General features: G+C 47.9%; 1 protein-coding gene across 1 annotated transcript in view; it reads right to left on the reverse strand.

The window, feature by feature from the left end:
- CUL3 (cullin 3) overlaps positions 1-27592 on the reverse strand; it is a 1420631-nt gene that overhangs the window by 127991 nt on the left and 1265048 nt on the right. Inside the window, exon 14 of the mRNA XM_069618172.1 lies at positions 3443-3629. Coding sequence (XP_069474273.1) covers positions 3443-3629 — 187 coding nt within the window. The remainder of the gene's footprint in view (positions 1-3442; positions 3630-27592) is intronic.

The raw sequence follows: 27592 nt of genomic DNA on the forward strand, positions 1-27592 counted from the left end.
CTGGAGGCGGTCATGAAAGGCCTTGATGGATGCAGAGGGCGGCTCATCGTCCTGGGTGTCATCGCCCCCCCTTTCACAAGGTCCAGAGCCACAGACAAGTCCAAAGGCTGTTGAGGGGGAGGCGTTGGTGGTACAGGAAGAGGTGGAGGGGTTAGCAGGGCCTGAAACAGAGGAGGGGCCGGCACCGGGAGAGCCGGAACAGGAGTACCAGCCATGGAAGGGTGCTAAGGTGGCACTGCCTGGGGAGTAACCAAGAGGAAGAATTCGAAGAAGCAGTCCTCACTAGCCGCCGGGTCTCTAGGAGCCCTGGCCCCCGACGGACTAGACCTCCGCTCCTGGGCAAACCGATGGGGCATGTAGCTGCAGGGTTGTGATGGGTAGATGTACCTCTGCAGGGACCAAAACCCTGCACTGTAGGATCCAGTGCTGCTTCCTGAAAGGAAGGGGACTGAAATCGTCCTGCAAGACCGATAGGCGGGCCCTGAGTCGGATCCAAGATGGCCACCTGCCTGGCAGGCACTGCCATGTGCCGATCCGCCAATTTGAAGCCTTGTGCCATGCCCTTGCCCAAGAGAGGCCTCAGACACGAGAGGATACAGCTTGGGTGTTGCACCCAAAGCAGAGACGTCAACCTATAGTAGGCGCTGAGCCCCGAGCCGAATGTCGGGTCGTAAAAACACCCTGGATGACTGACTCCGTGCGAGCTCTGGTAGGCTGGGAGCCCTTGGTGCCTGTGCCAGTAGCCGTGCTGGATTTAGCAGAGGAACGACTCTTGGAGGCGACACTAGACGATCTTTTACCCCCCTGGGGTAGAAGAGGACGAGCCTGATCGTCCATCTGAGGACAACCTGGTAGGGCCCCATGACCCCCTCGGATTGGGAACCTGTAGCCTTAGAGGCCTTGGGCCTGCCACAAACTGAATGCGAGGAATCCTGATCCATGGAAACCCTGGGAAAGGAGTCTCTGCGCTGTGGAGCTGTGCCGAAGAGAGGTCCCAGAGACTAAGTCCTTCATGGGGGTGGAGGGGCAGAAGGGGAAAAGTGTGTGGAAGATCTGCCTCCACCGCAACAGACGATTCTTCAATTCCCTGTGACAGAGGGCTGCAGGCCGCACATGAGTCCCAGCGGTGGTTGGGCTGCAAACACTCCAGACAGAGTGCATGGGAATCCGAGGGAACGAGCAGTCGCAAGAGGCACACCTTGTGAATCATCTTGTGGCCGACATACGTCAGGGAGGTGAGGCACCGAATGGGAAGTGAAATAATAAGTGAAAAAGAAACCGGGAGCAAGCGGAAAGCTAAAAAAGTTCTCTACGCTGGCTGCCAGGTCTGACACTGTCTGTGTGGAAAAAGGGACTGGGGTGAGGCGCCGATGGGCTTGGGGCATTACCACCCCGAGGCCATACCCCCCCCACGCTACACTAAATTTAAAGGGGGAGCTCATTATTTCACTGCCAAAGGTTCCGGTACTGTCCCGGCAAAAATGGGGGAAAGGGGATAGGACGTATGAGTATTGCAAGTATCACAACCTATGGTTATTATGGTGTGCCGGTACTTTCCTTTTTTTTTTTTTACACCTACAGTTGTTTACTATTAGAATGAGAGAAAACTAGAGACACATTTACCTTGGACTGGATATCGCTCTTGCAGGAGAAAAGTAGTTGGTGAGGACTATTCCCTGAATGAGTGTACTGGAGAGTCAAAGCAAGATAAAGAGTTTGAAACAAAAGCCAGAACTTCAGAAGAGAGCCAGCACAAAGGTGGCCCTCCAATAAATCTGTATAACAAAATCATGATATGTCAGAGATTGTACCAACAAATAGTCTGGAAACCCTGTAGACCTAATGGATGTAGACCAGAGCAGATGTGTCAGTTACTAAAACAGTGGCACTTTAGTCCACGGGTGGAACCACTCAACCAACAAGATCGTTTCAATTGGGACCCCAACACCCAACTTCTTCCCTTAACTCTGGCCTTCTTCCATGGGCTCTCCCCTTTCTCCCTCCTCGGAAGCCAGAAACCTCAGTCATCTTCAACTCCTCTCTCTTTCTCCCTCACATTCAGGACATTGCCAAGAATTCCCCCTTTCAGCTTTTCCTTCTGAAAGGCTTTCTACCATTCCTCACCTTCCTCCAGAGACTCAATGTTACCCGGGCTCTGGTTCTCTCCCGGTTTGACTATTGCAATAGCCTCCTCCTTATTCTACCTTCATCCACTCTGCAACCCCTCCAGCTAATCCAGAATAGGGCAGCGAGACTTATCCTTGGCCTTAGCCCAGGGACCAACTCTCTTCTGCCCTACAAAGTCTTCACTGGCTCCCAGTCACAGCACGTATTGCATTCAAATCTCTCTGCATCATTCACAAAGCTGTCTGGGACCGGGGACCACTATCTGCAACTCTTTCTGACTAAATATTCTCCCTCTAGACACCTGCGTTCCTCTGGCACCAACTCCTTGTGTGTAAAGCAGTTTACTAAACAGAGGACAGGTGGTCGATCGCTTTCCTCAGCGGCCTCCCTTCTGTGGAACAGCCTTTCCCTCCCTCTTTATCCTGAGCAGGACCGCCTTAAGTTCTGCAAAAGCCTCAAGACCTTCCTCTTTACCTCTTCCTTCCTTCCCTAAGCTACTGCTTCATTGGTGCGCAGGGCCCTTATGCATACTCGGGGCCCTGACCTCCCACATATTAACACAGCTGCTATCTATCCTCTGCACTTGCCTCGGCTCACCCTCCACCACTGGAGATTACAATGACCTTTCTTCATAGCACTTCACCTGCTGCTCTCCATGAGCACCACAACCCCTATCCCATACCCCTCTCCCTTCAGCACTTGCACGTTCTGAACGCTCACAAGGCATAGTAGGTTGGTCTTCCCCTCCCCATTGTCTCTTCTTATATTGTTGTATTTAATTAACATTGTTGTAATTACATTGTCTATCATCCCTTGTCCCCTCCGTGTTGCCCTGTGGGTGCTTTGAAATAGTATTTGCTTCCTGTGTAAGCGCCTAACAAGTGAACAATAAATACATATTTTGTGTAAGATAATTCAGGGTTCCTTCCACCACAGAATACCATAAGTCCACACAAAGTGCCTGCAAGCGACAGCCAATTCAGCATTTCAAAGTGGTTTCAGAGTAGCTTTGGCAGTGGCCATCTGCCTGATATGGGAGGGTCAGCACATGGCCCCCTGAATTTACACGAAATATGCCCAAAAGACAAATAAAATATTAGCAGTTCCTATTGTACAAGATTTCAAATATAACAGTTGACAATGAAAATATAAATCTGTTGAAATGCAAATTACTAAATGTTCAGAGATTCCAATAGTATAAAAATTGGTCGCAGCCCAATAAAACACATTTCATCATACTTTAAAATGAAAAGAAACATATGTAGTGGGAAGTAGCCATATTTTTTATTTGAAGTAATATTAAAAAAGCACAAACCTGTTTGTATCTTAACTCTATGCAGTTTGGACGTGAATTGATCATTTACTGTAAAAACATGACCATTTTCTATCTCTTTTGACTTTGGCTCTTTTGTAAGAACTCGTTGGGTGGGTTTTCCGCACGCCAAAGACTGCAGGGCTCGTACAAGTTCCCTTTCTGGGATGTCAGTCTCTTGTTGAATTTCCTGAAAATATGACATTCACAAGTTGTGTAAAAAATCTTAACAAGTCTACTCAAAAGCTAACAAACATTGCCAACTATAATTGAGAAGTAAGGCTGCAATTCAATTCCTGGGAACACTTAACCAGTAAACGAGGGATAAAAAGACCAAAACTTAAATGTACTGTTTTAGTTTTGATCTTTAGTTCGACCTAATTTGCCAATGGTTCACCTTGGATGCTACATAATTGGCCCTGCTGACTAATTTATTCAGGAAGCAGAGTTCTGTATAATAAAAACACTTTATTTCGGGCATATGCCATAAAAGCAACAGTAAAAAAGAAAGCTGCAATAGAACAGTACATCACCAACTAGCCAATAGCTGATAAAAAAGAAATGTAAAAGCAAGCATGTCATATTGATAAAAACATTAAGACATAAGCAAACTAAAAAAGACTGAAATGAAAAAAAAAATGTCCATCCATATTAGATGACCAAGTATAGTACAGTCAGGTTACGGCAATATTCGTTAGTAACTGCAGACGAACATACCAAGCCTCCTCTAAAAATGATGTTCTACAAATTTAGTAACTGCCGAAGATACTGTCTTCTAACATTTATATGAAGTACGGTTAAAGTATGACTGTATTTATACTATAAAGATCCTATTATGCAAACAATAACCTTCAACTACTTTAAAGTGGCTTATCATATGTTCTCTCCTTTCATTGTCAAATGACAGTGATTGGATGAAAAGCAACAAAGCCAAGACAGCAGTGCTAATGCATTGTAGGAATGTTAGCAAAATGTGTTCATAAGAAAATAAAGCATGCTGGGCCTTCTCAAAACAGTGAGGTGGAAATAAATCTGGCTTCATTTTCTGCTGGTAATTGTAACTTTTGAAAATGTAGAAGCAAGCACACAATAACATGCTTTACTTTGGATTTAAAGTGTGCTTCCAGGATTACCAATTTTCAGAAGTGTTTGAAATGTCATTCACCAACAGAAAGATTTAGAAATATTTGAAACGCAGGAAGCCAAGTCCCATAAATTGACTTATTTATTGAGCATTTGTATGGCGCCTATACAGCAGAAAGTGTTTCCAAGCACCACAAGACATAAGAGTTGTGGGGGTGTGGGTGAACAGCAGAGGAGAACCTAACAATAACGGTCCTAGTAGGCCTTGTAACATTTAGATTGTGCAAGTGGAATAACTAGAAGTGCAGGGGGAGGAGTCTGATCGGGGGATGAGGGAAGAGATAAGGAGAGGGGGTGAGGGAGAAGTGCAGGAGGGGGCCCAAGGAGCTGGGAAAGTGCTAAGGGGGCGGGGTCAAGTGCCTGGGGAAAATAGAACAGGGAGGTGGTCAATAGTGCAGGATGGAGGTAGACTGGCCACAAGGCAAGTCAGGGGAAGGGTGCACATAGGCAAGTGATGGTAAGAGTGCAGGGGAAGACTGGTCGAGGGAGGGCCTGGTCCCGGTAAGCTTCATAAGGGACACAGGCAACCAGTTGCAGCACCAGGTAGAGACCAACAAGGGAGGGGGGTGGGGGGAGAGGGAAGGACGAGGAGAAAAGGATGGTCCTGAGGAGCTTTCAGAACTTAAGATTTGGCTTAAGTCTGAGAGGGGCGGGAGGCCATTCCAGAGGGAGGCTCCTGCCGAAGAAAGATCTACCCCCCCACTCTCTGCTTGGAGAAGCGTATGACCTGCAGAGAGTTGGAGTTAGCGGACCGAAGTACTCTAGCAGGGAGGTATTTAGGGAGAGCGAGTTGTATATAGCTGGGTCCCAGAAAGCATTGTCGATGATGCAGAGGGTTTTGAATTTTATCTTGGGAGGATAGCTCAGTGGCAACATGCTCGCCTTGGAAGCAAAACGACATGGAGCAACACCGGTTCGACCCCAGGGTCCGCGCTTAGAAACCGCTGGGTATTAAGCATATTATAAATAACCTATCATATCCTTGCAACCACCGGGAGGCAGTGGAGAGATTTTAGGGCTGGAGAGATGCAGTCCCTGGGCTTGAGTCCAAGGATAAGTCTTGCAGACCTATTTTGGATTAGTTGAAGAGGGCGGAGGGAGGAGAGGGGAAGCTTAAGGAAAAGGCTGTTGCAATTGTCTAGCCTGGAGAGGACCAGAGTTCTGGAGACATTGAGTTTCTATGGGAAGGTGAGGAAAGGGAGAATACCTCTGAGGAGGTGAAGCTGATAGTGGGCCTTCTTGGCAAGGTCAGAGATATGGGGTAAGAAGGAGAGAGGGTAGTCACAAATAATGCCCAGATTTGTGGCCTAACACGTGGGGAGAGAGCCAAGGGAGGGAAGCCAGAGAGTAGAAGGCAAGGAAGGGGCAGAGGTCCCAATGAGAAGGATCTCAGTCTTACTGGCGATAAGGCAGAGATCATTAGAAGCACACTGTGCCGGAATAGCAGTCAGACAATTGGGAATGAGGGGAAGAGGAGGACTATTCCTCTCTGTACAATTATCAATTGTGAAAATAGGTTTGATGAACAATATTTTTTGGGGCTAGAATATCTTAGCATTACTGGTTAACATTGGCAACCGGACCATTCTTATTTTTTTTTATACAGCACCAAATGCTGTTTGGTCACCTAGCAGGGACATTAGTATTGCTTCAGGATTGGGGCCAGTGCAGTATTCTGAAGAAGGTCTCGAACTTGAGCACAAGGATAGAGTAAGTGGCTGGGAACTTGTTCAAAATAAAGTGTCTATATTAAATTATCAACTATAAATTATAAAACATTAAATCTTAAGTCATTTTGGATTTTGTAATAATATTGCCTGACAAGGTTGTAATGGAACACAATAGTGTTTAAGTAAACATGCAATGAATCTTTAATTTAAGAAACCTCCAAAAACATGAATACTCCAATAATAGTCGATTTAAGGCTGGAGTGCGATACATCTCAGGACTCAACTATTTTACAGCAAAATAATGATAAATTGTGTTACTTGTTGCATTTTACATACACTTGAAATATACCTCTCCGACTACCCTGCCATCTCCTATCTCCTCTGCCCAGTCTCTGGCACCTCGAACACTTCCGCAGGGCGTATCTCATGCCGTTAACCTACCACAGAAGTCTTGCAAAGGTGGCAATCTTCCCCACGTCGCTACTCTTAACTCTCGCTCCGCTGTCAAACACTCCTCAGACATCTGCCTTCTCCTCGAAGAGCTTGATTTGGATGTACTCTATCTCACCGAGACTTGGTTCACGGCAAGCTACAAGATACTCTCCAAATCCAGAACCAACTGTCCTGGAGGAGGAGTAGCCCTGACTTCTTTTGCCACTGGAACCTTTCAACCCTCCACCTCCTCCCCCGCACCCCCCTTAAGCACTCCTTTGTGCACCCCTCCTCAGTAGGGAATTGTCCCCCGCCGAGGACGCACTGCAAGCACTGCTCAATCCCTTGCTGATCAGGGAGGCAAAGGAAACCGCCTTACAGCAATAGTGCCTGCCTTCTGGCATGGTTATGTAAAAAGGAAGAACGACGCACACCCATTTACTCAATACTGACACAGCATGTCACCATATGTAACACCCAGGAAAATATTAACGCAGTTTTATATTAATTTTACCACAGTCTATATCAAGACACACGCACGCACACCACAATCATGGAAGAGCTCTTGAGCGAAATAAATATCTCTAGATTGAGCGAGGAGGCAGTACACGCCCTAGATACACCGATTACAGCAGAAGAATTGATAAACACAGTAAGGTCGCTACCCACTGGGAAAACCCAGGGCTCAGATGGCCTGCCAAGCGAATTTTATAAGGAATTCGCTACTGAACATGCCGCACATCTCCTGAACGCTCCGACAGAGGCACACGATTCTGTCATTCTTACGCATCGCCTCAGAGAATCAATAAAATACCCCTGCTGAAACCCAATAAGCCGCCACAGCACTGCAGCTCAGACAGATCATTGTATATGCTCAATCAAGACAGCAAACTCTTATGCACTTGCCACCAGCTGGCCATATTATTTATTATTATTCTACTTACCCTGTACTGCATTTTTCCCCTCCCTTTCCCCTTGCACTTTTTCCCTTCCCTCTACCCTTGCGCGATCTGAATGACACCTGGCCTAGTAGGATCGTTGTCTGTCTTTCCCTTTGTTCCCCCTCCCTGCCTCGTTGCGCCTTGAAACACTTGTGTATAGGCGCATTACAAATGCCATATCATATCATATTAAAGGCAACGTTAGCAAACAGACTAAAAAGGGTAATGCGCACGCTAGTGCACTCCGACAAAACGGGATATGTGCCAGGAGGAATGTGTCCTGGAACCTGAGGCCATTACACCATATTATGTACAGCACAGCCTCTTGGGACACACCGTGTGCCATAACAGCTTTAGATGCCATAAAAGATCAACTCCATTAAGTGGGCCTGGCTACACGCCACCTTGCAAAGGCTGGGCTTCGGCCCATGTTATTTATGGTGGGTGGAAATTATATACAGAGATCCGGTAGCAAGAGTCAGGACAAGCAGGCACTTCTCGAAGCCCTGGGTGCTGGAAAAGGGCACTAGACAGGGCTGCCCATTATCCCCTTTGCTGTACATTTTGGCGATAGAACTGGTGGCAGCATATTTGCGAAGAGAATACATAACAGCGGGTATACCGGTTCTAGGGACGCACCACCTGATCCCTAGGTTTGCAGACGATACTCATGTATGGGCAAAACCCAGAGGACAACTTAGAACTTCTAATCGGAGCACTGGCATGCTTTTCTTGGACCTCGGGCATAACAGTCAGTATGGACAAGTTGTCCCTGTTCCCATTGACTGGACTAGCTAGAACACAAACCAACAAACTCTCTGTGCTGGCTCTCAAGTGGAGCACAGCCACATTTCGGTATTTAGGGGTCGAAATATACCACGACACGGCCAGGGAGCACAATAACGCACAAAAGGGCCTAGACGGGGTGAAGAACGCTGACATTTTGGACTAAACTGCCCCCTTCATTGATGGGAAGAGTGGCACTGTTAAAAATGGTTACCCTTACACGCCTCCTACACTACTTTGGATATATTATATGGGACATTAACAAAGCCTTCTTTAAGAATATAAACTCATTGTGCAGGGAATTCTTGTGACATAATGGCAGATGCAGGATAGCACTGGCTTCACTACAAAAAACCCTTGAAGACGGGGGCATTAGGGTGCTCCATTTCGAGCAAGTAGTACCTAGCAGGGCAACTGCAGTTCGTGGTAGGATGGCTAGCGGACGAACCCACCCTAGACACAGGGTTACTCCAACCTGCAGAGCCGTGCATCCTTCTGAAGGATGTATTGTGGAGTAAGCAGCCACGTGCAGGGGGCCACCCTTACATTGGGTAATCAGTTGTGGCACAGGGCAATGGCATTATTCAAAATGAAGGACCCGTTCTCGGTGCAGTTTCCCCTGGCCTTGCTAGTCCCAGATGCAAGTGCACCGGGGCATCCGTACACAGTGGGAACTGAAGGGAGTCGCCATGATAGGGGACCTGCTCACAGGTACTGCCTTCACACCCTTCCATGAGATAGTGGACAACACGGGCCTACACCAAGGCACATTTCTGCTACACCAAACTATTGAGAACTTGATCACACGCAAATGGCCTATGAATTGGGAATTATTGGAAACACTCTGTAATAGACTCCCTGTATGACATTGCTGAAGGTACACAGACCATCTCTAGGCTGTTTATGTTGCTCCTTACGAACAGACCCTTAACAGATGACCATAACAGCTTGGTGGGAGGAAGACATGGGCGCGTCGATCCACGATACGCAATGGGCCGACATATTGCAAGGAACGCGCGATTACAGCTGATCCAATTGTATGTAATACACAGAGTGTGCTTTACTCCTCTCAAAATTCCCAGGAGCAGCTGCACAACACTGCCCTAGATGTGCGGCCACGGATACTGGCATACTGCACATGTCCTGGTCCTGTCCTATAATAAGGCAGTACTGGGAGAGTATAGCGGACAGAATGAAAAGAATACATCCACTATCACCCGCAGCCTGCTTGTTGGGCCGGTTTTCACACTGCAAACATTCACGCTTGATTTCTAGAATGAAAGACTTGGCATTTGTGCTAGCAAAACACAGGATAGCAATGACATGGAAGTCTCTGAAGGGTCCCCATATAGTAGACTGGTGGCAGGATCTCAAAAAATGGGCGTTGGCAGAGACAACAGCATGGCGGCGAGTGGCGCACGTAAGCCTCTCAGACACCAATGCTGATATAGCGGCATGTAACTCGATTACCCAGTCCCGGTTTACGTCACTGACACCAGAAACAGACACTGAGCAAGTATCCCGAGTGGCCATACAAACGAGACTAACTCTAGCATAACATGGTAGTGAATTGAATACTGCATTACTGCCAACATGGGGGGGGGGTGTTATATTGGGGGTTTAATAGAATAAGATGAACACTTTCTTTGTAGTTAATGTAACAATACACAGAGAAACTCTTGTTCCTTTATTATGTATGTGTAACATTAAAATCAAAAGCGGTTTAAAAAAAAAGTTATGTGATCGAATGAAGCCAATGTAAATTAGAAATAATAAAATGCCTAGTGTCTTTTAGATTATCATAATATTTATAGGAAAACTGCATGATTGAAAGTGGATGACTTTGTGGACTTACAATAGTCAGATTCGTATAGGCAGGTACGATTCATGTAATGATAATAGTCATGTTTACATAAATGTTGCGTCATCACCAGGTCAAAATCTTGAGACTGACTTGGTTTAAAGCTGCTTCATTCTTTTAAATACATTTAGATTTTTGACTACCTCACTGTCTAATTCTCGGCCAGAACTGTGGTGGTGGGATTGTATAGTGATATATGTTATGTTATTTTATTTATATTGCGCCCGTATACAACTGTTTCAGAGGGCGACCAAGCAAAGGGAGAGGAACAAAGGAGAACAAAAAATAAAAACAACGATCTTACTAGGCCCAGTGACATTAAGAACGCGCAAGTGCACTGTGTTAGGCAGAATTATATGCAGTACCCTTTGGGAACACTACACACAATTAAGACTACAAATGACAGTACAATTTCACCTTTGGTACAAGCCTGTACTACACAGTTCTAGTGGTAGCAGTAGCGGAGCAGCCAGACTTCTCTCAAGAGTAAGTGAGCAGTACAAATAGTTACACAAAGGACAGCAATTACTATGATTCAGCCAAACACTGACTCAAGGTTTCTAAGTAAAAGAATATATATTTATTTACTCAACAGTTGTATAACATTTCACTATTCTAAGCAAGTCAAAAATCACAATCATAAATACACCACTTCCCTTAAATTCCAGACAAGTTAAGCTCACAAAATGAAGTGGGAGCAAAATGGCACTCCAGCAATTTAAAAGGGAGGGAAAGACAAAGTTATTAGAAATCAAGCAAAGCCAACAGGTAAGTAAGCAGGGCAAATGAACAAGACAGACTACAAGGGTAAAATCAGATAGAAAAGGCTTAGGGCCAAAGTCAATGGTTCAAAAGTCTTTTGTTCAAGATAATAGGTTCAATGTAGTTTGCGGTAATGTTTGTGGCACAGATTCCGGACGAGGTTGGTTGGTAGAAAAGTTAGTTCAAAGAGAAGAGAAGGACTAGCCCTCTGATTGGGGAAAGATTTCAAACACTTTCACCGCGGCTGAGCGGAACACACAACCAGATTTGCACAGTACCTTAAAACGGAGAGGGAGCTGTAGCTGTGGCGGACGTTCCTGCAGACTCACGGTTCCTGAAGCGACTGTCGGACTGACACGAAGTAGGAAGACTGGAGGGTCTTGAGCCACCCAGGGAAGAAGCCAGCAGTAGAGCAAAACGAATAAAAGGTGCGCTCCTTAAAACCCAAGCAGTGTCCGACCTTCCTGGCTATCCGGCCCACTGTAGCTCTGCACAGCTAATTCGACCAGAGGAGGGGTCCTGGCTTGTAGTTTGGGCAAACTGGTTGGTCCTACCAGCTCAAGGGAAGATGTTTCCTGCAGGATCTTATCTGTCGTTGGATTTGGAGATTCTGACCTGCAGCAGGGCTTCACCGGGCGGTTCAATCGTTGTAGGGGTCCTCTTCTTCCAGTTCCTCATTGGTTCTTTCATTCCAGTGGCGACTCTGCTCTTCCAGTCCCACAGACCTGCTTTTTATGCAGTTTTCCCCCATTCATTCCAGCCTAGCTGCCACTCACCCAGCAGGGTGGCTGTCCTTGTCGGACAGTCAGTCAGCCAATCACGCCAGAGTGCATTTGGGTCTCCTTCGAGATGAAGTACAGGGAGTTTCGGCACCTCCCTCACTTCCTGCCCATCCAGACTCTCAGATGCCAGAGGCGACCTTTAGTCCTGAAACCCGCCAAAGGCATAGGAACAAATGGAAACCTAGTTTGGTACGCAGAGACACACTCTAGAAGGACCTTTCCAAAAGGAAATGGCGAAAAGAGAAGACTGGGACCCATTTAAACAAAGGCGGCTCAGACGCCATCCTGAAAAGCATGGCTCCCGCGATTTAACGCTACCGGTGTTCGTGGTCGGGAAAAACCACAGTAGTTCATTGTAAAACCACTGCCACCAGCCATTTCGATAGGAAAGGGTAGCATTTGACTGCTACATGTGTTTCTAGACACATAGATACTAGGTAACCCCTCCAGCACCCTATTGTAAGATAGTGTGTGCTGGGTCTAGGAATTTAAAAAGACAAGTAAAGTCAATTTAACTTGACTTTCTCTGGGAAACAGTAGTTTATCCCAGAGAAGGTATTTAAACCTTGGACAGCCTAAAAAGGCCTCCCTGTGGTACTGCACTGAGGGCGCTGTGTAACACATGAAAAGATGATGCCTATGGAGTTGTCTAAAACGCCATAATCAAAGAACACAAGATTAAAACACACATCAAAATACCTGAGAGTGGGGAAAAAAAAGCTCCCTATCTCCAGGTAAAAAAATCAAGTCCTCAAAATCCAGCAAAGTTGCTGGGGGTCTCTAAGGTGAAGGGAATGAACACATTTATGAGAATTCCCCCTAACACTTATATTTTAAGGCGGTTTCTTACTCTTTTCTTCTCAACATGGTAGTTCTCTAATCTGCTTTTACTTACCTTGTTATTTATACACTGGCTTTGCTACATTATAGTTGTTTCTACTGTTCTAAATGTGTCAAAGTAAAAATGTAGTGCTCATAGCGAGAGCACACCAAAAGTGAATGTCTATAGAATAGCAGTAAGATTTTTAGTGTAATGAGGCCCAGTGTCTTTCCTGGTTTTCCCGGTTTACCAGAACAGGGTTGGCTCTCAGAATGGGCCTACAGGGCTTATTCGGAAAATCAATTTACCAAATAACGCACTCAAACATTCACTACTATGTCAACTTGGTGTGCTTGGCTAAGAGCACAAGCGCATCACTTTTAAAATCAGTAAAATAAATAACTTTAGAAAAGCAGATTCTTACCCACTAGAACCACCTTATGGGAGACCTAGGGGAGGAACCCTGTAACGCTCACCTGGTATCCACTGGGACGTCACTCAGCCTGCTCTGACCTCTTACGAACCCGAACACTTCCCTGGAGTCTACTCGACTGGAGACTGGGCCTGAAACACAGGATTGGTAGAGTTTAACTCCCTATTGTCTGTGTGCTTGAACCCCTTCTTTCCCGGGGTCTAACCCCTCCCTTTGATCCACAGCTCACCTGGTTTTCTTGGAAAGTGTGCTCTCCGTCCTGCTTTCAGCACAGGGGCGCGTTGATGCCTAGTTACTTCACTGGCAAGAGTCCGATAGGTAAGTATAATGAGTCTTTTGAACAGTTCTCTAACTTCGTTCCTTTCCTTCCTTAGATGATGGCCGGCGTCCGGGGATGGCGACGTGCTGCTGAGACGAGTAGCGCTGAAGGTCAGTGAGAGCGCGATGCAACCCTTTCGTATTTTTATTGAACTGAGTTCTTTTTCTGTGTCTTTTAGGTGCCGCGACGTTTTCAGCGTGGATGCCGGTTATGAAGAAGAAATGCGGTGAGTAAGCGCGGTATGCAGCGCCTCTAGATGTTTCCAAGCTAACCTGGAGTCTCTTTTCCCTCTTGCAGATGGATGAGAAGTTCCGGAGACAGAGTTCCCCCAGAGCGGCTGGGATTCAGGTAAGCGTTTGAAGCTCGTACAGTCTTTGAAAAATAAGCGAAGATTTGCTGAATTCTTACTAATGCCTTTTTCTGTTCTTTTCCCTTTTCCTTAGGAAGCGGCGTGCCGGGATGGGAATGACACCGCCGAAGATGCCCGCAGAACAGAAGGAGCGATGAATGATGGGCAGAAGCGCCGCAAGGTAAGGCTGTTCCTAACGGTGTTCTTGTTCTTGCAGGAGCTGAGCGCAGAAGTAAGATGCAGGCCTACTGGAGACCAATCCGAACACTGAGTGTCACGCTGCAGGTGCAGAAAACACAAAGCATGTTTCTCAGCCTGGGAGTGGCTTAAATAGTCTCTGGGTATCCCAGGTGTCTCTTGGCTGAACCACACCCAAAAGACTAGACTGCACATGCAGTTCTGGGAATCGAAATATGTGGGGGCATCCATCTTGTCCCCATCAATGCACTACAAGGCCAATCCCCAATGTTATCCTATGGGAGTGAGTCTGGTGCCACGAGCGCCAAGTCTGACTCCAAGTGGGTCTTTGGAGAGATGGAGAGGCCCTTGAGGGCCATGTAGGTGATCGTGGCCTGGCTCCAGCCTGACATCTTGGAGGGCTGGGGACATGAGGGGCAGGAATCATGACAAAACCTGACCAGGACATTCAGTTCAGAGTTAGGCAAGGAAGAGGTGGGCCAGGACTTTACACCCCGTCGCCGTAGGTTGTAAGGAGGTGCTGGGGTAGAGGGGTCAAAACAGGTAGATTTACTCACTCGCTGTACTCCGATTCACTCAGGGAGAACAATACGAGTTCCTGAATTCGCAAAGCCTCCTGGATTTGTGCCTTCATCCCATTAAAGGAAGTTCAGAGGTCACACTTCAGGCAGTTCGCAGTTCTCTGCTCCAATGGATCGGTTCTGGACACTGCACAGATGGACACCAAGGACACAATGGATAGGCTACTGGACCATCAATCCGGCAACAAACTCTTGAAGAAAATGGTGTAAAGCGGCCCTTGTGGCGTAAACAAAGGAACTGGCATTGAAAGCCCCCCTCTTCGTGGTGGAGAGCTGAAACTTCAGGGAAATTAGTTTTTTTTATAGGCTGTGGATCTGTGGAGTGCCAGGGCAAAAACCAGGACAGCGATCAGTGCAGAAAAGTAGCCCAGGACGACGCCTGGCTAGCCCACAGGATGTGGTAACAGGACTCTTCTGAACACTTCCAATGGTTAGATATTCAAGTAGATGCCGGGACTGGTTGTTCCCATCGGTCCAAGGGTTGATCCACGGATTATGGTTTTCAGGAGATCTGCAGAGACAAGAGGGTAAGTCCAGAGTCTCCCATGGGTAGTCTCGAGACTCGATTGGCTAGACTGGGTGCGAAATGCAACCGGAGCTCTCCGAGGAAACCCAGTAACCCGTGGGTGAATATTCTCAGGCCAGACACGGATGGGCCTAGCAGAGACCACTAAACAGCTAAACTCTGGGTGAACTCTAGGGAAAGGTTACTGAGGACCCTCTAAATCACACTGTGTAGATGCAGTATCTCCGGGTCATTCAGGCCCCTCTAGGAACACTAGGCATGTTGGGAGGTTAGTACAGTGAGGGTGCACATCCCTCCTGGGGCTAGAGGAGCCATGGCAAAGTCTCACCTGGGCAAAGTGTAAGCCAACAACTAAAAGTCATCCTTGGCCAGCGTGGCATGAAAGTTTCACCTCTGCAGGTTTGAGAGAGGGGGGAAAAGGTGACTTACACCAAGTCATTTTTGAGGTGGAGATATTGGCAAAGCTCTTCATAATAGCTAAAACAGAGCCAGAACCAGACTGCAGCTGGCGTGAAAAGGGGCAGCTCCACCTCTGTTTCCTCTACGCACATGGAAGCTCTCCCTGCACCTTTTTGCATGGAGGCGGGAGCAATAGGTCTACGATCGAGCATCGAGTCAGGGGGAATGGTTGTGGGAAGCAGGTAAAGGGTTTTTGTGCATATGTGTAATGAGGGTATGTGTATGATGCGTGCGTGTCAGATCTGTATATGGGGTGCATTACTTAGCATAATCGTATTTCTGATGCTTGTATCTGCTTAGATTCACATACTTTGCATATGCCAACATCTAGTGGTAGGTGCGGAGTATTGCATGACCTGTTTTCGAAGTTCGAAAAGGGACATCCATTGGGCGGGTTTGTATTCCTATACCCAGTGTGACATGCACTGTGACTGAGGTTCCTCAGATCGTTTTGTTTCTGACGTGAGGTAGCATGAAGTGTATAGAAAGATGAGGAAAGATGTCTATGTACCATCAACTCCACGAGGGGAGGAAGGGTGGGCATATGTGAATCTAAGCAGATGCAAGCATCAGAAATACTATTACGGTAAGTAATGTATACCTTCTGAGGCTTGTAAATCTGCATAGAATCGCATGCTTTGCATAGACTAGCGAGCAGTACATGAAGGTGGTGTGTTGTTGGAAGGTACAGTGTGTCTCACCTGTGAGTCACGCTTTGAATGTGCATCTAAGCAGTCATGCTGTGTGAAGGTGTGAATTGAACTCCAAGTAGCTGCTTTGCAAATCGCATCTAACGGCACATTGGCAATGAAAGCTTTAGTAGTCCCAGTACCTTGAGTTGAGTGTGCTCTGGGCATGAATGTTAATGTTTGTTGGGGAGGTCGATAAAGGTCCGATTGAGAAAGAGGGGTTTATCTATGCACGCGCCATATTGGTGACTGGGGAAACTGCGATGTTGAAGCAATGTTGCAATTTAAAATTTAATGGGATATGTGTTACTTTCAGTGTTTGTGTTCAAGTTGATACATTTTAGATTTCCGTGAACGCAGCAAGATAACAGTCAAAACTGCAGATGAATTAAACAATGTAGGTGTGGTGTGTCACGTAGCGCCTATAAGTTGGGCAGCGAGGAGGTTTATATGCAAATGCGAGAAAGGATATTTGCAATGGGGAAACCATAGTGTGAGGACGCGGTGGTCTTGAACATACATGCACATACATACATGGGGGTCTTTAGTGATGTGTGTTCTGGCACAGCTTGGGTACATGGCAAAATTATACACATCTGTATGCCGCAGATCCTCGCATAGCGAAGGATTGTGCAGGGCCAGGAGCCCGGGTTGGCGAGACAAACTCTGTGTGACTTGGAACACTAGTTTAGCAAGACTGAAATCAGAGGTAGGGCAGTACAGCCGAGATTACATCGGATGGTCCGTTCCAGCCAGATTCAGGTTTTTACGGCTTGGCACTATTGTGGAAAGGAGATGCAATTTTGCTTGTTACTCATTGTCAAGGGAAGTCCGGCCATCCCTCTGGGACAGAGCAATACACTCTGTGTAAGGGCTGCTCAATGGCAGAGTTGACAAATGCTTTAAGGGTTTTGGTCAGTTTCTCAGGATGTACCCAGAGGCTATGCTTGTTGATTAAAGTAAAACAAGGACGCCGGAAAGTCTGGGCGGGTACAATTTTTATTGCCAGTTCAAAAGGGAACTTGTTATTTCTCCCCTTCCTCATATCGTTAAAGGTGTCCTGGCAAAACATGTGAATCGCGCCTGGGGTTAGAGGTCCCAGGCCAGCTAAAACTTGTAATGATTTAGGTTTGTGTGTGAATGTGTAACTATGGGACAACATGACCTACCACAGGAGACCCCAAAAAGGGGTGTGCTACAAACATAAGCTGATGTTAGTTAAATAAATGTGTCCAATGAGAGCCTGGGAAATTATGGAGATTGGATTTCTTTTGTATAGGTTTAACCACTCGTGTGTTGGGGGATGATTTGTAATAAAATATGTAGGAGTGTTTTAACCGTTTCAAAATGCATAAAATGTGTAAACCTTTGTGGTTCGATAAGACTCACGTTAGTTTGAGTCTACAGCGTCAAGCTCCTCCTGGCCGTTTGTACAATAAACTTGATTTACAGACAAACGTGTACTCGCTTCTTAAGAGGTGGGCCTAGTTTGGGTTAAGGTGATCAAATGTCCACCCCCCGCACAAGTTCACTTGGACATTGTAAAATGTATCCAAATCTGTTATTCAATCTACTTGACCAGAACCTCTTTCTCTTCCTGTGGCAAGGGAAACCAAAAATTGATTGGTTTTCCTCAATGGTTTGGTTCTGACCAGGTAATACATCACTGCCCTCCTGGCGTCTAGCTTCTTTCTGCTGAATTTTGAGAGAAAGTAGGAAGTTCGATAATTGATTGTCATGGAACTTTGCAATACATTTATAAGAGAAACATGGATGTGTATGAAACACAACTTTGTCTTTGTGAACAATAATAAACTGATCTTGAACTGAAAGAGCTTGCAGTTTGTGACCCTCCTAACTAAAGAGACAGCAACGAGAAAAGCAGTCTTATAAATGAGATGTTTAAGCCTGGCTTTACGCATTGGCTCAAAGGGGAACCGCATGCATTTTTTTTTAGTTTTAGTTTTTAAGGACAACCTTAAGATCCTGACCTGGAGTGGAAATTATTGGAGGGTATAGTCCCTTAACACCTTCCATAAATGCATTCACCAATGTGCCTTTCTACCATGAGATCTTACGCTGAGATGTGGCATATGCTAAAAGTGTGGCTAGATGCACTCTAGTGAATTAAAAAACTAAACCTGAATCCAGTGGATAAATTAGATATTGTATTATATGTGAAGGTGAGCAGTCAATGGGGCTGATGCTGCTGTGTTCTACACCACAAAACAAAGTCTTTCCATTTGTTGAAATAGCAGCGTCTTTTATTATGCAGGTTCAAGTGTCCAAATTCTAGGACTTCAGGAGCCAAACTGCCAAGTTCAGCGTTTATGGACATGGATGCAGTGTTGTCTCCTGATGTTGGGATAATACGTAAGTGCACAGTAGTTTGAGCAGGTGTGAGAACAATGGTTGAAGCACCCACAATGGTGCTGTCAGGATAAGTTTGACTTGTTGCTGATGCATCTTGTGAACTATTTTGAGAAGAGGTGTGGGGGGATGGGATGGGAGAAGCGTACGAAAATCTTCCTGACCAATTCATCCACAGTGCGTTCCCCTTGGACAGTCTGGTGATCTCTGGATGCAAAGTCTAAGCATTGTGCGTTCTCTTGTGTTGCAAAGAGATCTGTGTCTGGCTGACCCCAGTTTGCAAAGATGCGGTCTAGGCTGTCCGAGTGCAACTGCGATTCATGTTCTGATGAAAGTTGAACACCTTTGCTTAGAACAGGTGTGTTCCCCTGGAACATGTGACATGAGGAATATGTTGTGTTTGAACGCCCAAAACCAGATGTTCTGGGCTAGTTTGGACAGACTTGGAAAGTGTGCCCCAACATGTTTGTTGATGTAGTACATGCTTGTTTGACATTGTATACGTCCACACCCACATGCACAGTGAAATGGAGAAAATGTGTGTCTGTTAGAGTGGCTTCTACTGCAGGAGTGGTGAATGATTAACCCTTCAAATGTTCTCCTTTGTCCTCCACTGCAGAGATTGAACGAGGGATTGCAAAACCACCACTAGATCGTCCCATAGACCGCGACCAAAGGCTCACTAGCCGCTCTTGCATAGTACGCATGGGCAGACGAGCGTGTGGTGCCAGGTAAATGCATGAAGCCATCATTCCGAGAAGGCGCACTGCATTGCGTACGGTTTTCTGACTACCTCCTATATAATGTGGAATCTGAAACAGCATGTTCTTTACCTTCTTGTTGTAGTGGAAGACAAGGGCGTCTGTCCGAAATAGCGCTCCAAGAAACTATTACCAGACTTCGAACAAGACTTGATTTTGTATTTGTATTTATTGTTTTATATAGCGCTTTAATCCAACACGCTTTATAATGAACAAAATATACATTAAATATGGATCAGTAGAAGCAATAACGGTAAACATGAGTCAAACCAGAAAATCAGCATGTATAACAATTTACATATGAGAAAGAAGAGGGGAGGAGGGGGTGTGGAGAAATAAGGGGGAGAGAGAGTAGTGAGTAAAGTGAATAGTGGGAAGAAAGGGGATTTAGAAGAGAAGGTGAAGATAAAGAGCAAAGAGAAGGGTCGAAGAAAGAGGGAAAGAAGGTTAAGAGGGGGAAGGGGATCAGGGAGAGGAATGAAAAATAAGATTTCAATGAGGTGCGGAAGGAAGAATAGGAAGAGGAGGAACGGATAGAGAAAGGTAGGGAGTTCCAGTGTAAGGGGGGCAAGGAGCTGAAAGGAACGGAAACGAGAAGAGGCACAAGGCGGTGGGGGAACTGAAAGTAAGAAGAGATCGGCAGAACGAAGGGAGGGAGAGGGGGTGTAAAATGAGAGAAGAGAGGAGAGGTAAGGAGGAGCAAGGTTGTGAAGAGATTTAAAGACCAGACAAAGGAAGTGAAATTTAAGTTGGGAATGGAAAGAAAGCCATCCTAGCTGAGAAAGTGAGTTGGAAATGGAGTCATGAAGAGAGAGAAGGCAGAGGGTGCGGATGGCAGAGTGATGAAGGGATTTGAGGGGGGCAAGGTGGGAAGCGGGAAGACCAAAGAGAGAAGAACAATCGAAAAGACGTGAAAAGATGAGGGTGGAGATTAAAAGTTTGGTAGCATGGAAGGTGAGAGAAGAACGAACTTTGCGGATGTTAGAGAGATGATCGCGACATGCCCGAGAGGTGAGGGAGATATGAGTAAAGGAGAGGGAAGAGTAAAAATAAATGCCAAGATTATGAGCATGGTTGGAGATAGGGAGATTAGAAGGGGGACATTCAATAGAAGGAGGGGGTGAAGGAGGAGGAAGTGTGGTAGATGGAAAGAACAAGACTTCAGTCTCGTCAGTGTTAAGAGAGAGATAGTGAGATGACATCCAATTTTTAATGGCAGTAAGACAGGAAGAGACATTGAGATGTATGTCAGAGGTGAAGGAAGAAAAGGAGAGGAACAGTTGGGTGGCATTGGCATAGAAATTATGAGAAATCCTGAAGGAGGAGATGATGGGAGCGAGTAGTGAAGTACATAAAGAAAATAAGAAGGGTCCGAGGACAGAGCCTTGGGGAACACCGTAATCGAGGGAAGGTAGAAGAATTTCTTCTGTCCCAAGAAATGGCGAAAGAGCGGTGGGAGAGATTAGAGGAGAGCAAGTTACGACCATAGCCTTTGAAATAGAGGGAGGAAAGAGTGTTGAGAAGGGGTGATCGACAGTGTCGAAAGCAGCGGAAAGGTCAAGGAGGATAAGGATTGCTTAGAATAGTGAGCAGTGAAGGGAGAGTTAAGGACATAGGTAAGAGCGGACTCCGTAGAGTGTTTGGGACAGAAGCCAGATTGCGAAGGTGAAGGACAGAGTGGGTAGTGACAAAAGTAGAGAGCTGGGAATATGCTAAGCATTCGAGTAATTTAGAGAGAAAAGGTAAAAGTGAGATTGGGCGAAAGTTGGAAGCGAGGAGAGGATTAGCAGAAGGCTTCTTCAATATAGGGATAATAGTGGCATGCTTGAAGGCAGAAGGGAAGGTGGCCGTAGAAAGACAAGTATTGAAGAAGGAGGTTAGATAGGGTAAGAGATAGGGGTAGATCTTGGGAATAAGAAGGGTTGGGATGGGTCGGCAGTAGGGTGGGATTTAGTTAAGAGGAGAGAAACATCAGAGGGAGTGATAGGAGAAAAAATAGACATTTGAGCTGAAGAGGAATGTATGGAGGGGGAGGGGAATAAGGAGGACAACATACCGTTTTTTGGCGAAGAAAAGTAATTTTTTCAGAGAAGTTGGCAAAGTCAGAAGGAGAAAGAGGGGAGGAGATTTTCTCTCATTGATTGAGAATCCTAATTGGAAAAGCAGATCTATTGTTCCTTCAGTGTTGCGTTGACACGCTTGTGGCGTGTCCCTTTTTATTACCCAGGCGTCTAGATAGGAGTACAGAGGAATTGATGGTCTGTGGACTTGTGCCACCACAAGCACTTTGGCGAATACCCTTGGCGCTGAGGCTATGCCGGAGAGAAGGACTTTGAATTGGTAGTGTGTTGTCCCTACCTTGAAACGTAGGTACTTGGTGTGCTGGCAACCCTGAAATATGAAAGTAGGCATCTTGTGTCCAACGTTGCCATGTAATCCCCGTGCTTTACTAGTGGGATTCTTTCCTGCAGCGTTCTCATCCTGAATTATTGCGGCTTGACATACGTGTTTGCAGGGTGCATTCTTAAATCCATTGTGGGGACAAGGAAGTATATTCAATAAGGAACAAGTTACTTAAATGTAGCAGTTCTCCAGCATGGGTCTAGCATGGATACACATGTTCATGAATATTTCCTGTCAGGCCGGGAATCCTCAGTAAAAGAAAAAACAGTTTCACTTCCACCTACAAACCAATCTTTCTCCTATAAACCGATCACTGAACTCTGGGTCATACTGTCCCAAGCCAATGACTGCCCTCTCCCTAAGCTCCTCCTATGGCAGCCATCTTTAGATTTGGTAGCACGTAAAGCGGCAGTATGACCAAGAAGAGCCGCAGAGGTAGGAGGGAGGGTTTGCGTGTGAATCCATGCCAGACCCATGCTGGAGAACAACAGTTACAGCCAAGTAACCTGTTCCTTCTCCAGCATGGGGTCTGGCATGGATTCACATGCTCATTAATAAATAATATATAGCAGTTCATACATACACAACCATGGGAGGTAGCAAGGCAAGGCTCAACAGAAGCAATTACTCTTACCTCCGGACCAGGCTCACCTTCAAGCTAATAGGGTGCGCAGCACTGCTTGGCCGACCCTGGACTGCTCTCTGGAATCCGTCGACGCAGTAGAATCTCGTGAAGATGTGCGTGGACCTCCACGTAGGGCACACAAGACAGCAACGCAATCGCTACAGCGATCACTCTGGTGGAATGGACTCTCGGGACAGCCGGGCAGCAGTCGGTTTGCCAACCAGTGCCAGTGAGTGATAAAGTCGGAGAGCCACCTGGAGATGGAAGCCTTGGACAAAGCTTTCCCATGGTTCACAGGACCAAAGTTCACAAAAAGTAGTGACGTCTTCCGGAAACACTGTGCGTGCCACATAGAACTTTAGCGATCCAGCCCCATCCAGCGAGTGCAAAGTCCTTTCAGCAGGCGACAAAGGTGTCAGAAATCATGGGCAATAACAAAGGTTTGTTGAGATGTAATTCCAAAGGGACCCTAAGGATGAAGGAGGGGTGCATCCGAACACCACCCACGTCTTGTGGAAAGTCACATAAGGCTGCTTGCAGGACAGGGACTGGATCTCACCTACGCTCCTGGCAGGGGTGATCGCCAGGAGGAAGGCCGTCTTCCACGAAAGGTACGAGAGGGGCTTGATGAATAGGCTCGAAGGGGGCCACCCCATGAGCCGAGTCGGAACCATGTTGAGTTCCCACGCTGGGGAGTCTTCACCGGCGGGAACGATTGGAACAGTCCTTTAAGGAACTCCTTTACCAGACGGTGTGACCAAAGCGAAGACCGGCCTGGAAGCGTGCGTCAGCACAGCCTTAGCCAAAGAAAACAAATACAGAAGTATCTGAGGGGCTGTGGCCCTCAACGGGTTGATCCTCTGTAACCAGCACCAAGTCGCGAACCACTTCCACTGGTGCCCGTAGCACTTAAGCGTTGACAATGCTCTGGCCCTGGGAAGGACTTCCCTGCAGTCTGCCAGAAACTCGTACCCACAAACCCTAAGGCTGCAGGAGCCAGGCCTTCAGGTTCAGTGATCCTGGGTCGTGGTGCAGGATTGCAATCTGCGACCACTGGCAGACTGACTGGCGGTGACGACAGACTGAGAAGGTCCGGGTGCCAAATCTGTCTCAGCCACGCCTGGGAGACCAGGATCATCTTGCACCAGCACCGTTTGAGTCGACTGATTGTAGCAGCGGCTTCGGAGGGAACACGTACAGGAACCGACCATCCCACGGGAAGAACGTGTCCCCCATGCTCCCCAGCTGGTGGAACCTGCTGGCGAATCTCTAGCACTTGGTGTTCGCCACCATCGCAAATAGGTCGATCTGTGGTCTGCCCCCCCCCCCCCCCGAGGAACAGGCTGTCCACTGGATCCTGCCGAAATTCCCACTTGTGGCAATAGCGCGACTCCCTGCTCAGAGAGTCAGCGACAGTGTTGGACTCCCACCAGGTGAAACGGAATGAGAAACATCCCCTGGGTGACGGCCCAGTGCCAACAATTCTTCCGCCTCTCTGGAGAGCACCAGGGATCTGGTGCCCCCCTGCTTCCTGATGCAAAACATTGTGGTGGTATTGTCTGAAGACCCTCACCACTTGTCCCTTGATGGACAGAAGGAAGGGCTTGAGGGCCCAAAACACTGCTCGTAGTTCCAGGACGTTGATCTGTAGCTCCTTCTCCTCTGGTAGCCACAGGCCTCTGGCATGCAGACAGCTGGTGGGGGCTCCCTAGACCTCCAGGGAAGCGTTCATGGTGACCGCCTCCTGGTACGGGGTTATGGAAGTCTGTGCCCCCCAGCGATGTTGGAGCGCATGCCCCACCACCTTCCTGCCCGACGGAATTCCTCATCAAGCACAATCCTGCCCTTGAAGCTTCCGGACACATGGATCCAGCGGGTGTTCAGGGATTCCTGGAGTGGTCGCATCCGTAACCTGCAGAGCCTGGTCAGGTAGATACACATCATGCTGAGCAACGACTTGATGGTCCTTACCGGGGCAGTCTTCAGTGCCAACAGCCATTGCACCTTGCCCAACAATTGCTGCTATTTTTTCTCCTGAGGGGGCCACCAGGCAGGATACCGTGTACAGCCTTGACCCCAGGAACAGCGCGTCCTGCGATGGTATCAAGCAAGACTTTGTATAGTTCACTGAGAAACCCAGATCCGCCAGCAGCCAGACAGTCCTCTCCGTGTGACTGACGGCGAGGACCGTTGACTTGGCACGGATGAGCCAGTTGAGGTATGGGTACACATGTATTCTGTGTAGGCGCAGATCGTAAAGACTCTGGACTGAAGTCGGCACCCAAAGGGGAGAGCCTTGAACTGGTAGTGCTTCCCCTGTACGACGAAGGGCAGGAACATGCAATGTTTTTCATTTATGGGGACGTGGAAGTGTGCATCCTCTAGATCTAGCGACGACAGGAAGTCTCCCTCCTCCAGTTGGCCGAGCATGTGCTGCAACGTGACCATCCTGAATTTTCGGCACTTGATGTACTTGAGTCCTATTATATCGAGAATGGGCCTCCAGCCATTGTCTTTCTTACTAAGAAGTATCTGGAGTAAATTCTGGAGCCCAGGAGCCGCTTCAGAACCAGCTCTATCGCCCCTTATCTTAACATGGCCCGAACCTCCAGCCAGGCCACCGGTGGTATCCGCAGACACCTACGCTGAAACTCCAAAGTGTGTCCGTGGGCGAAAGCGTCCTTCACCCATCAATTGGTGTAGATGTTTTCCCACGCGCTGATGAAGTTTGCCAGCCAGCCTCCCACTGGGGTGCAGGGGTGTAGCCCGACGTCTTGGCTGGTTCAATCCTGCTTGGAGGCCGGTGCGAAGCCTTGGAGATGACAGCTCCCACCTTTGAAGGCCTTGGAACTACCCCTTTATGCTTCCTGGGTCGAGGAACGGGACGGTTGGCGGTATGGGGACGATCCGCTACCGAAACCTTTTGATGATCGGCCCGGAACTAAAGAGCAGACTGTGCTGTTGCAGCGTACCTATGGAACGGGGCGTCCCTGTGTCAGTCTCGATGGTCTGAAAAGTCACTGACAGCCTTTCCGAAGAGTTTGTCTCAGAACGGCATGCCCAGGACCCTCGTCTGAACTTCTGGCCTAAAGTTGGTGGCCTTCAGCCAGCTGCGACGACTGAGGCAAACCCAGTTTCCCCGCCTTGCGGAACCCTATGTCCGCAGTGATGGTGTGGTCCGATGCCACCTCGCCCTCCTGAAAGATCTCCATCGCCTCGACCCGCTTGTCCTCGGGGAGGTAGTCCAGTAGTGGGGCCATCTTGTAACATAACTCCCGGTCGTACCTGGCCAGGATAGCTAAAGCGTTTCCCACCTTGACCGTCGTTGCCGCTGAGTAGATGACCTTTCTTCCCACGGCGTCCAACTTCTTTCCCCCCAGCCGGCAAGACCACCGAGTGCGGTGATGGCTGTGACCGCAGACACTTGAGTGCAGACTCCGGCACCCAGTATTTTTTCTCCAGCCAGTCTCTTTGCCGGGGCGGAGGCAGGGTTTTTCTGTAGCGCCATGCCCTCATCCCAGACGTCATCCAGGAGGGGCACTGCCAGAATGGTCTTCCTCCCGGTGTTGATAAAGGAAGCCCTCCTTCGTCTCCTCCGGCGTGAGCTGGAAGTTATGAAGCACGGGTGACGCTGGAGTTGAAGGAGCCCACTTAGCCTGGAGGAGAAGCCCTTGGAGGCGGAGAGCTGTTGCCCTGTCCATCCAAGTATCCCTAGGGAGGGAGGGCACATGTGGTGGCTGCTGAGGCGGTCTAGGATGCAGCTTCCTTTTCTTCGGCGGTGGTGGCCCCCGGCGTCGGCGCCCTCCTCTTCTGCATCTCTGATGCCAGCATGTGGAGTCTCGAAAGAATGTCCCAAGACAAATCACTGGGAGGTGCCTGGGGAGTAGTCTCGCTGGGCCCAGCGCCCAAGTCGTCCCCGCTGGCATCGTCACCGGCGACCGCAACCTCAACGTTCCAGTCATCCCCAACGTCCTCTGGGATCGTGTGGACAGAACCCATGTCCTCTTTGTCAGAAGAAGAAATATCCGTGCCCTGCAGCGCTTCCACACCCCCTAACCACCTTCTTTCAGAGTCCTGCGGGGGTCGGTCTCTGGCTCAGGAACCGCATCCACTTTTCCGGTGTCTTTTCCACTCTGGAGGAAGCGCCACTCTGGCCGCTGTCGGGGTAACCTGGACCAAGTCAGACCCCTTTCGCCTTTGAAAGGGCAGCCGCCATAAACACCATAGTTGAGGACTATTTAGCCTGGATCTCCTGGGCCTTAACGGGCAGGTTGGATCCCTTACCTTGCGTTTTGGCCTGCTCCAGTTTCTCCTGCAGCTTCCCATGGGTAGCCGACTTCCTCTTCAACGAAGAATTGGAGCGATGGCTGGAGACCGAGTCCAATGGAGAGGATGAGCCGCCCTGCTTTTCACGGGACCTGCTTGAGCAGAGGCCCTGATGGAAACAGACTTGCAGTGCTTGACCTTGTCTTGTGCCCCCACAGATGGAGCACCCTCAAAGAACTTAGAAGCCTGCTCTGACTGGCTGGATCCGGGTGAGGCATGTCCCTGTGGACCACACTGAGTGGCGGCCTTGGCTTTGAGCCACGCTGCCAGTCTGATGTGCCGATCCTTAATGGTGCGATTGGTAAAGCCACGACAGATATCGCAATCCTCTTTGTGTCAGGAGATGACAATAGAGGCACTGAGAATGCTTGGCCTAGACGAATACATTATTCAAACCGTAGCTGGTGCAGAGCTTGAAGAGGGAACCCCGGTCTTTCTCCTTCGACATGGTCCAGCGTGCGGCGTAGTCCCGATCGCCTTTTGGAAACTTTGAAGAAGAAACGCTTGACGATTCCACCCTTGAGGTGCGATGAAAGGTGCCGACAAACGGATCGCCGTTCGTCAGACAAAAAAACGATGTAGCACAGACAATCACTTTTTTTAAATTTCCTAGCAAAAAAGCACAAAAAATACAGAAAGATCTAAGAATGAAACACAAAGACTCCCCAAAATTGGACGTGCAGTAAAAATCTGAAGACGGCTGCCAGAGGAGGGGCTCAGGCAGAGGGCAGTCATTGGCTGGGGGCAGTATGACCCAGAGCTCAGTTATTGGTTTATAGGAGAAAGACAGTTTGTAGGTGAAAGTGAAACTTTTCTTTTACCAAGAATTCCCAGCCCAACAGGGAATATGCATGAGCATGTGAATCCATGCCAGACCCCTGCTGGAGAAATACCTTTGTTTACCAAGTAGAATCCGC

This window comes from Ambystoma mexicanum, chromosome 10, assembly GCF_040938575.1.
Source record: "Ambystoma mexicanum isolate Mex_15411 chromosome 10, UKY_AmexF1_1, whole genome shotgun sequence".
Lineage (NCBI taxonomy): Eukaryota > Metazoa > Chordata > Amphibia > Caudata > Ambystomatidae > Ambystoma > Ambystoma mexicanum.